The 12438-nt window shown below is 43.1% G+C and overlaps 1 protein-coding gene across 2 annotated transcripts in view; it reads right to left on the bottom strand.

The window, feature by feature from the left end:
- Positions 1-236: 236 nt before the first annotated feature.
- The window catches only part of LOC138641908 (protein-L-isoaspartate(D-aspartate) O-methyltransferase-like), a 43560-nt gene continuing 31358 nt past the window's right edge, over positions 237-12438 (bottom strand). The window contains exons 6-9 of one of the 2 annotated variants that reach the window (XM_069729716.1): positions 8303-8423; positions 4372-4457; positions 3627-3796; positions 237-512 (exon numbers count right to left, since the gene is read on the bottom strand). In XM_069729716.1, coding sequence (XP_069585817.1) covers positions 500-512; positions 3627-3796; positions 4372-4457; positions 8303-8423 — 390 coding nt within the window. In that variant the 3' untranslated portion in view covers positions 237-499. The remainder of the gene's footprint in view (positions 513-3626; positions 3797-4371; positions 4458-8302; positions 8424-12438) is intronic. The other variant, XM_069729722.1, reaches the window with a different exon arrangement.

The raw sequence follows: 12438 nt of genomic DNA, 5'->3' as shown, positions 1-12438 counted from the left end.
ATCAACAGAAGCCTATATCACTTTTGCTGCCTATTAGTAGCCCAAACTCACCCTTTAATGGCCATGAGAGAGACACAGGAAGGCCTGAGTGTTTTCCCCATAACAGAAGCCTATATCACTTTTGCTGCCTATTAGTAGCCCAAACTCACCCTTTAATGGCCATGCACAAATAGTGTCTGCGGGAGCTTATAAATAGGACAACTTCTGTAACAATACATGTAGAATCCCGTCCAATGTGGAAGACAAAAAAACTATTTATTAATCTATTTTTCCTTTTACCCATATGTATAGCGCCCCATATAAAAATAATTGTGAGCACCCGTTAAGCTTTGTGTCCAGGGGGGTAAATTAATAGCCCGACATAGCCCATCTCAGATTCAATATTTTTTCTGTGCAACAAAGCTGCCTCTTCCCATCCGGGTCAGCGCCATCTTGGAAACCATTGTTGATGACCAGATTTTTTCACTGCTTCGTTCTCTCGTGATGTACCGAACACTTTTCACAGATCATCCCTATGATAAAAGCAAAACCTAGATTTAGCAGGTCTGGTACAGCTCTAGTCCTACATGAGACAAGGCAAGGCACTTTGTATCTTACAGTTTGGAGGGCCTCATCCATATAAACACTGGGGATCAACTGCTACATAGCAAATAATGAAACTGCATTTGGACAAGAAAGACATACCGTATGTAGATGGCAGTGATCACCTCCCAAATTGTATGATGTAAACAACAATCAATGAACATAAGCTACAAATGGATTAAAAACATTTAAAATACACAAAAAAGCTATAATATTGCAAAAGACCAACCTGGTCTGCATACAACCTAGGACCACTGAACCTGTGGTTCCCAACCTATCATCCAAAATAGAAGTGCAAATAGGGTGCTGAAAGTAGAATAAGTCTACCTATATGGAAAATGATGGCCATTTTGTTGTAACCCAATGAAATAAAGCGCACTAATTTTATATAAAGTGCAGCGTGCAAAATGAACAGAAACATTTACTACAATAATATATAGAAGGTTATATAACTGACAATCATACATAGGTTCCAGAATATATTATAGCAACACGATCAATTTTAAGAGGGATATCTTGTTAGGGTACCATAGGAAATACCACACAGGTAGGGTAACATCCTGCTGCCCCTGATGCGTACTGTGTAATGACTGTCTGACCATACAGAAACATGGTCTGATCATACCACAGCTCCTGGGCAGGGGAGGAAGCAAAAGAGGGTATACTGACATTACAGCATGAGATCACAGCTCCTGCTGTCTGTAAGGCAAAACATTGCTTAAAAACAGGCAACAGGGAAATGTTTTGTATACCCCTCTTTTGCTTCCTCCCCTGCCCAGGACCTGTGATCTCATGCTGTAATGTCTGCATACTCTCTTTTGCTTCCTCCCTTGCCCAGGAGCTGTGATCTCATGCTGTAATGTCTGTATCCTCTTTTGCTTCCTCCCCTGCCCAGGACCTGTGATCTCATGCTGTAATGTCCGTATACTCTTTCTTCCTCCCTTGCCCAGGAGCTGTGATCTCATGCTGTAATGTCTGTATTCTCTTTTGCTTCCTCCCCTGCCCAGGAGCTGTGTTATGATCAGTCCATGTTCCTGTACGGTCAGACACAGCCATTACACAGTACACAGCAGGAGCACAATTATAAGATTATCTTAGCACAGGAATTTTTTTTATTTTTTTTTTAACATCCAATTGTGAAACTTATTATTATTCCAAGATCTAGTGATTAAAATGCACTTTGGTTTAGTTCCTTTTAACAATTTCTGTATCTCCTAATAGGACTCTAAAATATACTTTGTTCATGGGAAAAACCCTTTAATCAGCAGTGGCTCTCCAGTGGGTTTAGTATGCATCTCTGCACATCCTGGAGGCCACATAACAACCCTATACGATTCCCCTCACTGCCTCACATACCAAGTAACAAACTGTTGGAATGTTATTACTGCAACTGGTAGCCAATGTGCAAGAAGGAGAACAGTCCATGGCAATAAATAGTTTGATTTCACCTAATCTCAAAAAACACATCTGTGACACCGAGGAGCAAGTAGGGGATGTAGAACGTCTATACATTGCCTAATCCTCCCTACCATGCCCATGTGTCAACTCTCGCATTTACAGAGGTAGTACCCAAGTATAGGCCTGCCACTAATGTTATACAATACCCAAAAATTACCTCCCAACTAATTTCTTCCTCTACCATGTGGATTCATCAGGTGATGTACTGGAGGGGGCTTTAAAAAGATCAGGTCGCCTGGAGAAAGTGAGGGCGAGAGTCGGGGACGTGAGCACAACTCCTCTGTAAAGCAGAGCTATGGAGAGAGGCACTCGCCCTCACTTTCTCCAGGCAGGGTGAAAGGGGTCCTGAGGACTAGGCTTCTCCTGATCTATATTAAGCCCCCTCCAGTACATTGCTGGATGAAGCCACATGATAGAGGAGGAAATGAGTCCAGTGCTGCCCCGGGCAGCTGTTCACAATGCTACTGCAGCTAATTGACAGGCCTCTCCCTATGTGCACACAAGAGACACCGGTCAATCACCTCTAGCAGCACTGAGAAGATCTGCAAAGTATATTTTCTCTGAAATGATGACTGGCTGCATTAGGCATTAATTACCTTCTCACAGTTCCCATTATAAAAAAAAATAAAAAAAGGGAATCATGATAACATTGATGGGATTGGATAGAGTCAGAACAAAGCCAGAAAACTTTTCCCTGATCTCAATCTTGGTGCTAAATACATGGTTCCAAGGCAAAACGTGCTCAGTTTGGAACAAAATGTTGTAGAGCACAATAAAGACCCTTTTCTTAAATGGTTATACCCAACAATCAAAAGGTATCTTCTATCCACCGGGACCCCCACCGATCACAGGAAATGGGCTCTGTAACACCCCACAAGGAAGGAAGCCACACATCTGAGCCTCCGCTCTATTGAGCAAAAAGAGACACCAAGTGCAATAGGGTCTTATCCTAGGGAGGAACATCATGGTGTGGGAGAGGGAATTGTTCACCTTACAGGGTTGTTTCCCCACAACTGATGAATCAAATATATCAGCTGCTGCAGCACCCTCCAGCCATCAACTCCTGTAATAGGAGAGGTAGTCTGCGCTGCCAAAGTTGGACTCAAGAAACCAAGGACGATAAGGAAATTTGACCAAGTGGATTATTCTGTGTTTTGAAGTTAGACCAACTTCTTCATCAGGAGAACCAAAGTATACTGATAAAGTTGGTGCAACCGCTTGGTCAAATTTCTTTATGTGTTTCAAAGTTGGACCAACTTTATCAGTATACTGTGGTTCTCCTGATGAAGAAGTTGGTCTAACTTCTAAACATGAGTCCGCTTGATTTTTGGAGTCCAACATCGGCAGTGCAGACTACCTCCCGAACTCTCCTATTTGTTGCCCTTCATTTGAAGCTCTAATTTGATTCTTGGATCTGTGGTGATAACTGAATGTTGGAAATAAACCTTTACAGTTGCTAAGATGATAACTTTTAGATCCAACCCTTGGAGTAGATTATTAACGTGCTGGAAGAAAAACATGTTCTTGTCCTTCAAAACAAACCACACCTCCATAAGTTATTGATGAAGATCTCAAGTTGTTCTTACTTTGGCCATTGCCTTTTTTTGTCTGTCAGTGGGACGTACATGACACCCATTAAGCGGAGTTTTGTGATAATCCCGGCACTATCTTTATCATACTGCTCAAGAACTTGACTTCCGCCTTCGGGTCCCACAGGTAGGACGAGTCTTCCTCCTGGCTTCAGCTGATTCAAAAGCTGCTCAGGAGTAAAGAAAACAATGGCAAATCATTAAAGGGGTTCTTGAAAACCACTCAACCGCCCCACCAAAAACAGATCTAACACCGAGTCCCCAGCTGCTACTCTCAGTGTCTGCTATTGTCTCTAGCGCTAATGTCATCGCCATTAACTCTGAGGCTGAGCTCACCGATTGGCTGCAGACAAACAAACTGGGAGCAGTGGAGAGGGCTGGTTCTGGGAAGGGTGAGAAAAGCATAGCTGGCTTTCTTTTTAGAACAAGCTGCATCTGGGGGACAGGTTTACTGAAACCAGAAAACACCTTTAAACAATAAGACACAGCATAACCATCCCATCGCCTGTTTGAGAAGACCTAGTTTTCCCTGACATTATTAGTTTGATAGTCATTTAAAAATTTTTTAATAGGCTATCTTAAGGATCAGTCTGGCTTCTTTCGGTCTTTTACACAGGAATATTAAAGATCCAGAAATGTTAACTTTAAATATCAGTTCTAGTGCAGTGAACAGCAAAATGATTATGACAAGCAGGGGCAGGCAAGCAGAGGCAGAGGAATTGAGATCAGATTATTCACTTACCTCCTGGGGTACTGTTGCAGCTGCTGCCCCAACATGGATCGCATCGTAAGGGCCTTCCTCAGGATACCCAAGCCTGCCATCACCAACTGCACAAACAAAGGACAAACATTAACCAACATAAAGAAAGACACATCATAAAACAGTCAGTCAACCAGATTTCATGATGACAAAGCCATGGTATCAAGGGAAAAGCAATCTGAATTTCTCCACTAATGTCATCTTCCCTACTACAAGAATCACTCATTCTTCTCCTGTACTGATCTTTCACTCTCAAAATTCTCAATTCAAGGGTAAAATGTGTCTTCAGTGGATACAGATTATTACATTACTTAGCGAGGAGATGACAGTTGGTGCTCATGAAGTTCTATAGAACTTGCAGCAGGAGGTCTATGTCTTCCTCTAGCTCCTCCTCCATATAACTTTAAAAGCACCAACTGTCATCTCCTTTTTCAGCAATGAAAGAATCTGTCTTCACTGACTACAGATTTTACCCACGAATGGAGACTGAATGCTCAGTATAGGAGGAGAATAAAAAGCTAATGTCTCTGATAAAATACATTACAAAGTGGCTTATTTTCATGTGTACTATTGATTTAAAGGGAACCTGCCATGTCATTTTTAGCATCTAAACTGTCCCCAGCGCCTTCTTAGTGATACATTGTGCGCCTCCACGATACACAACGCAAGCGTGGGATTTTAAAGCGGATTTGAGTGACATCATCACAACCCCAGGAACATCATTCAAATTGCATGGGCGCCAACCGTGACTGAAGGAAATGAAACACACCCCTATGACTACATGAGCAAATACGATCTAACTATATAAAGGGCTTTTTGCATAGATTACAGCACCATTTTTAACCCTCCGTCACATACAATATTCGGACTAACGAGTTCACATACAATGTGCCTGTCAGGCGCCTGCTGGAAAAATACCTATAATATCTAATGTTTGCAATTTCAGTGCTCTAAAAGTGATCAGTGACCTTCATAGGGATGTAATAAAAGAGACAACACATAATCAGTTGCAAAAAAACATTTACTTAACATAAAACTAATAACTATGAAATACAAACTTTTCAAAACTCCCGCCAAATAGTCCCCAGTTCGACTCTCAAAAAAAATGTACAAAGAAAAATTTTGAACACAAACTTAATTTTAAGGTACCTTAAGTACTATTAAAAACATATTCAATCAGAAGTAGATGCTGAGGTTTCCCCAGAAAAGTCACACTTGCAGAGCAAATAGCAAGAATTACACACCATTTTTGCATGTGTCAGGCAAATTGCTTTATGACATTTGAGACATTCATAATTTGAAAGCCTTCTGGTTCCGCTTTCCGTTTGGCAGGTGGTGCATCTCCTTCTTTTGTGAGGTGGTGTAGATGGTGACTTTTCACCATCATCTTCTGGGCGGAACCTTTTGAGCTGAACTTGAAGGCGAGAGGGGATACCGATTGTTTTCACGCTTCTCCTGCGTAGCTCTCCAAGTACTAGTTCATGGGCCAATTTTTTCAGATACAATCGTCTACGGAGTGGTTCAAGCTTGTTTTCAAGATAAATTACTTGTGAATTTATACCACCCAAATTCAACATAGCAAAAAATATGACCATTGGCCAGCGTTTGATGTTTCTGCTGACGTTGAAAGTGGAGCACATCTGATCTGCTGTATCCACACCCCCTTTGGTGGCATTGTAAAATGTAATTATCTCCGGGTTTTTTTCTGCCCCAGTCCCAGGATCGATGGCAGCATCATCATGAAGTGTTGCTAGAAGTACGATTTTTTTGGCATGTGGTACATAGGAAACTAAAGCCTTTCCATTATGGAATGCAAACATACTGCTGTACTGTTATCTCTCTTTCACACTTACAAACTGTGGCGGCAATTCCCTTTTGTTTTTTCTTACAGTTCCCACATATGACAGCTTCTGAATTTTCAGATAATCAATCAAATCACAACTTGTAAACCAATTGTCAGCTGTAATATTGCGACCCGATCCAAATAAGGCAGTGGTCCCCAACTCCAGGCCTCGAGGGCCGCCAACAGTGCAGGTTTTCAGGATTTCCTTAGTATTGCACAGGGGTTGGAATCATCACCTGTGCAGATGATCACATTACCACCGATGCAATACTAAGGAAATCCTGAAAACCTGCACTGTTGGCGGCCCTCGAGGCCTGGAGTTGGGGACCACTGAAATAAGGGTTCAGCCAGTCTTTTTACAACATCAATGGGTTTGTTGCTCACACAGTAAGGACCTTCTGGTTGTTTTCCTGCATAAACTTCCAGGTTGTAAGTGTAGGTCTTACTGGCATCAACAAGGGCATACATTTTTATTCCATATTTGTTTGGCTTTGATGGAATATATTGACGAAAGGCACATCTACCACGAAAACCAGGGAGCATTTCGTCAATAGTGAGATTCTCTCCAGGGTAATAACTTTGTTTACAGTTTACAACAAATCTTTGAAATATATCACGAATTGGAGCAAGTCGGTCATGTGTTTTGCGTTCGGTTCGGGTAGTTCTGTCGTCAAACCGAAGGCAACGAATTAGAATCTTGAATCTGTTTATGGACATAACAAGGCTAAATTTTTCAACTCCATCCCCATCTTTACCCCAAAGTTCCTCCAAACTTTGTCCATTTGCCCTATAAGCTCCTGCAAGGTACAGTAATCCAAAAAAAGCACGCAGTTCTATTTCATCTGTGGGCTTGATGGTTCTGTTGCAGATGTACTTGTCCTTTATAATGTCTATATATTGGTTGGTATATGTGACAATATAGTCCAGAATGTCATCTGTAAATATACTGTTCCAGCATTCAACTGCAGTTTTTGCATTACATGCAGTTCCTATTACTGCAGGAAGGTGAGTAATAATGTTTAAAGGTTCCCTACGTTTTTTCTGGAATGGCTTCTTGTTCCATTTAGTATTTTTATCTTTTCCAATATAATATGATCCAACTTCTTCATCCTCACCACTGTCACCATCTTGCTCTGTTTCAGAATCCAGGACACATTCTTCCACCTCATCATGAGAATCAATCTCACTTTCCTCTCCTAAATCCTCATTCAGTGTGAGGTCTCTATCATCTAACAGCATGTTTGTTACTTCCTCAACATCAAGTTGTTTGGATAAATTGTACATTTTCCTCTCCATTTCAGCAGATAATCTGAAGCAAGAGAAGGAATATGTTAGGGAACTACTGCATATGCCTGAGCAGCACACTTTCTTTTATAAAATCTCCCTTATTTCTATGAAATATCCTCACATTTTGTGCTATACATTCATAAAACAAGCTAAATAAACTATTGTGATGAATAAAAACATAAAATACCAACCTTACTGAATGTGACGTATTCACATACAATGAGCCTGAGAGAACTGTGCAGCTATATCCTCTCCCCTGAAGCTCTGAAATCCAACTGTGATATCAGGTTTCACAGACCTTCAAGAGACAGGAGACTACCTGGAGGGAGGGGGTTTCCTCACAATCTGGTGAGGAAGGAGAAATGAAAGTAAAAGAGAAGTGCCTGTCAGATCAGTTGTATGTGACGGAGGGTTAATGAAAAAAAACAAAACAAAAAAAAAACATGTTTGTGGTGCACATTACATCACTAACAACGCACTGGGGACAGTTTACATGCTAAAAAAGATATGACTGGTTTCCTTTAAGAAGTGAAAATTAAAATGATGGTTACTCTATAAGTTATGGTTGTGTATAGCTTCAAAGTCTTCATTCTCTCGCTTGATGGGAGAACAAAATTAAAGAATTAAAAAAAATATATATCAATCAAATCAGCGCTGCTCTGTACTGGGCTATGGTCTTATCTGATGCCTTTGCTAATTTTGTATGTGTCCAAAAACATGGCCCCAAAAATAAATCTTTTATACACATTATATTGCTATTGCCCAGCCAAACAAGTGACTTGCCTACAAACTTGATACGTCCAGTGCTCAGTAACTCGGGGTCATCTTGCTGGACATTTTGAAGAGAGTCAAGGACAAGTTGTTCAATATGCTCAATGCCCACAACCTTCCCGGTGACACCTACCTGGGGAGAACAGAAAAGCCTTGAGATTGGTAAAGTTTTCAATTTTGTCTTCCATTATTTCGTTTAAAATGATGAGTAGTAATTTGCGCTACACTTAAAGTAGAAAACTTTTAGGTGTTTCTTCCCGTCTTCTAAGGGCTTCACTTTAGGTTTTCAGCAAACGATATTTTAATAATTTGTACCATAATCCCCTTCTGACATTGGATGTATTTTTTCCTTCCATTGTCAAGTCCCTAACTTTGATGCAGGATCAGGAGCAGAGTATGCATCATTCCGAGCAGGTGCTGGCTGTGCTAGAGCGCCATCATCAACTCCCCTCATCTCTTCTGAGGACTTTGCCACCTACTTCAAAAACAAGATCGACCAAACAAGGCAAACCTTTACTGTTCCAGCACCCCAACCACTCCATATACCAGACCTCTGCCCTTCCCCAATAACTTCCCTCTCCAACATCACTGAAGGAGAACTTCCTCACCTCCTTTCCAAATCACACCTCATCACCTGTGCACTTGACCCCATCCCTTCCCAGCTCCCCAACCTCACTAACATGCTCATTCCAGCCCTAACCCATCTCTTCCACCTATCGCTATCTTCTGGTACTTTCCCCTCTGCCTTCAAACATGCCACCATCACACCCATCCTCAAAAAAAGCTAACCTTGACCCAACTGCTATGCCCAGCTATCACCCCATATCACTGCTCCCATTTGCTTCCAAACACCTCGAGCAGCATGTCCATGGTCAACTTTCCTCCCACCTCTCGTCTAACTCTCTCCTTGACAACCTCCAATCTGGCTTCCGCCCCCACCACTCCACCGAAACTGCTCTGACCAAAAATGCTAATGACTTACTCACAGCCAAAGCTAACAGACAGTTCTCCATCTTCCTCCTTCTCGACCTGCCCCCTGCTTTCAACAGTCGACCACTGCCTACTGCTACAGATTCTTTCTTCCCTCGGCATCAAAGGCCTTGCCCTGTCCTGGATTGCTTCATACCTTTCCGACCGCACATTTAGGTTTTCCCACTCCCACACTACCTCCTCACCCCGCCCCCTCTCTGTTGGAGTCCCTCAAGGCTCTGTCCTAGGGTCTCTACTTTTTTCCCCCCATCTATACCCTTGGCCTAGGACAACTCAAAGTCCCATGGCTTCCAGTACCACCTATGAAGACGACACTTAGATCTACCTCTGTGGCTCAGATGTTGCCTCTCTTCTGTCCAGAATCCCGGAGTGTCTGTCAGCCATATCCTCCTTCTTCAACTCTCGCTTCCTAAAACTCAATGTAGACAAAACCAAATCCCCCTACCTGATCTATCCATTATGGTAAACGGCATCACGCTCTCTCCCGCACCTGAAATCCGCTGCCTCGGGATAACTCTCGATTCTGCCGTGTCCTTCAAACCGCACATCCAAATTCTTGCCACCTCCTGTTGCCTCCAACTCAAAAATATTGCCATAATCCGTCACTTCCTCAGCCCAGAATCTACTAGAACTCTTGTGCATGCCCTCATCTCCCGCCTCGATTACTGCAACACCCTCCTCTGTGGCCTCCCCGCAAACTCCCTTGCACCACTCCAGTCTGTCCTCAACTCTGCTGCTCAGCTAATCCACCTCGCTACTCCCCTGCAAATCCCTCCACTGGCTCCCACTTCCCAAATGAATCCAGTTCAAACTACTAACAGTGACCTACAAAGCCATCCACAACCTGTCCCTTCCCTAATCTCCCACTATCTTCCCTCACATAATCTTCGATAATCCCAAGACCTCCTACTCTCCTCCACACTTATTCGTTCCTCACACAACAGTCTCCAAGATTTCTCCCGAATATCACCCATCCTCTGGAATTCCACGCCTCAACACATCCGATTATCCACCATCCTCGGATCCTTCAGACGGAACTTGAAAACCCATCTCTTCAGGAAAGCCTACAATAACTATTCTGCCGCCTCATCAACCACCCGAGCTGCCGCCTCACCAACCACCCGAGCTGCAGCACACCGACCTCCTGTCTCTTCCCCATTATCCCGAAGAATGTAAGTCCGCAAGGACTATCCCCTCTGTACCAGTCTGTCATTGTAAATTTGTTTACGGTTAACGATATCTATAACCTTGTATGTAACCCCTATCACATGTACGCCACCATGGAATTAATGGTGCTATATAAATAAATAATAATAATAAGCCTCTAACAGCAGCAAGCAGAGCCAAGGACTGATGCTGATGTTAAAGGAAACCTGTCACCCCCAAAATCGAAGATGAGCTAAGCCCACCAGCATCAGGGGCTTATCTACAGCGTTCTGTAATGCTGTAGATAAGCCCCCCGATGTAACCTGAAAGGAGAAATACGTACGCTACTCACCTGGTAGCAGTGTTTTTTCAGGAGCCATGACAGCACAACGAGAGAGGGGATCCGCCCTTCAGGGACAGGAAACCTCAGACATAAAAAGGGCGGCACCTCACTCCCCCGCCAGTTGGTTTACAGAGTATGAAAGGACCTTCTAGGTTAGTAGCACATAGACAATATTAATATATGGTACAATTCACCCAGTGACTAAACTTAGGAATTAACTAAAGGAAGTGTTGAACCCATAAACAAAGAGGGTAGGGAATATAAGGGTGCTGTCATGGCTCCTGAAAAAACACTGCTACCAGGTGAGTAGCGTACGTATTTATTCAGTCGCCATGACAGCACAACGAGAGACTTTCAGAGAAGTGAATAAAGTGACTAGGGAGGGATAACCGCCTCCAGCACCCTTCTCCCAAACGTGAGGTCGGAGGAGCCACCTAGATCTAACCTATAGTGTCTAAGAAAGGTGGATGGAGAAGACCATGTGGCCGCCTTACAGATGTCTTCAATCGACACTTCTGCCCTCTCAGCCCAAGATGTGGCTACCGCACGAGTGGAGTGTGCCTTTATGCCTTCTGGAATTTCCACGCCACCTGCGGTATAAGCAAGAAATATGGCCTCCCTAATCCATCTGGCTAGCGTATTCTTTGATACCCTAAGCCCCTTCCTAACTCCCTGGTAGGATAAAAATAAGGAATGATCTTTTTTCCAGGCGTCTGTTACTGCAATATATCTGAGAAGGCATCTACGCACGTCCAAACAATGAAATCTCTGTTCTTTATTGTTAGAGGGATTAGGACAAAATGAAGGCAAGATTACCTCCTGGGACCTATGAAATTTTGACGCGACCTTTGGAAGATAAAGAGGGTCAGGCCTCATCACCACTCTATCTTCCGTAATTTGCATATACGGACGCTGCCTGGACAATGCATGCAGATCACTAACCCTTCTTGCCGATGTGAGGGCAACTAAGAGGGCTGTTTTGACAGACAGAATCTTGATCGGGACAGAGTCAATGGGCTCGAACGGAGCTTGTGTTAGAGCCGAGAGCACAAGATTTAGGTCCCATGGAACTATTCTCTGTTTAATAACCGGCCTGGATCTGGTGACCGCTTTGAAAAACCTTGTTATCCAGTGATTACTAGCTATGTTGGAATTATATAGTGCCCCTAGAGCCGAAACCTGAACTCTAAGGGTGCTGGTGGCTAAGCCTAAATCTAGGCCCTTCTGTAGAAATTCTAGGATCTGAGCAATATTAGGTTTCTGATCGATCTGTGCTCCTGAGCTTGATAGGAACTTCCTCCATATCCTAACATAAATGCTAGTCGTGGAGGCTTTCCTACTCTTAAGCAGCGTATTTATAAGGTTCTGAGAGAATCCCTTTTTTTTCAGAAGTGACCTCTCAAGTTCCACGCTGTCAGATGTAAGTTGGCTACTCGTGGATGCAAAACTGGACCCTGGGAGAGGAGGTCTGGAATTTCTGGGAGAATCCATGGTTGGGAAATGGACATGCTTCTTAACCATGGGAACCAAGACCTTCTGGGCCAGAATGGAGCTATTAATATAACTCGGGCTTTGTCTTCCCGAATCTTCCTCAGAACTAAAGGAATTAGATTCAGAGGGGGAAACGCATAGGCGAGACTGAAGTTCCAGGAGATCAGAAGAGCGTCGA

This window comes from Ranitomeya imitator, chromosome 1 (assembly GCF_032444005.1).
Source record: "Ranitomeya imitator isolate aRanImi1 chromosome 1, aRanImi1.pri, whole genome shotgun sequence".
In the NCBI taxonomy this organism is placed as follows: domain Eukaryota; kingdom Metazoa; phylum Chordata; class Amphibia; order Anura; family Dendrobatidae; genus Ranitomeya; species Ranitomeya imitator.
Note: the sequence above shows the minus strand (reverse complement) of the source record. Positions and strands in the feature narration are given on the sequence as shown.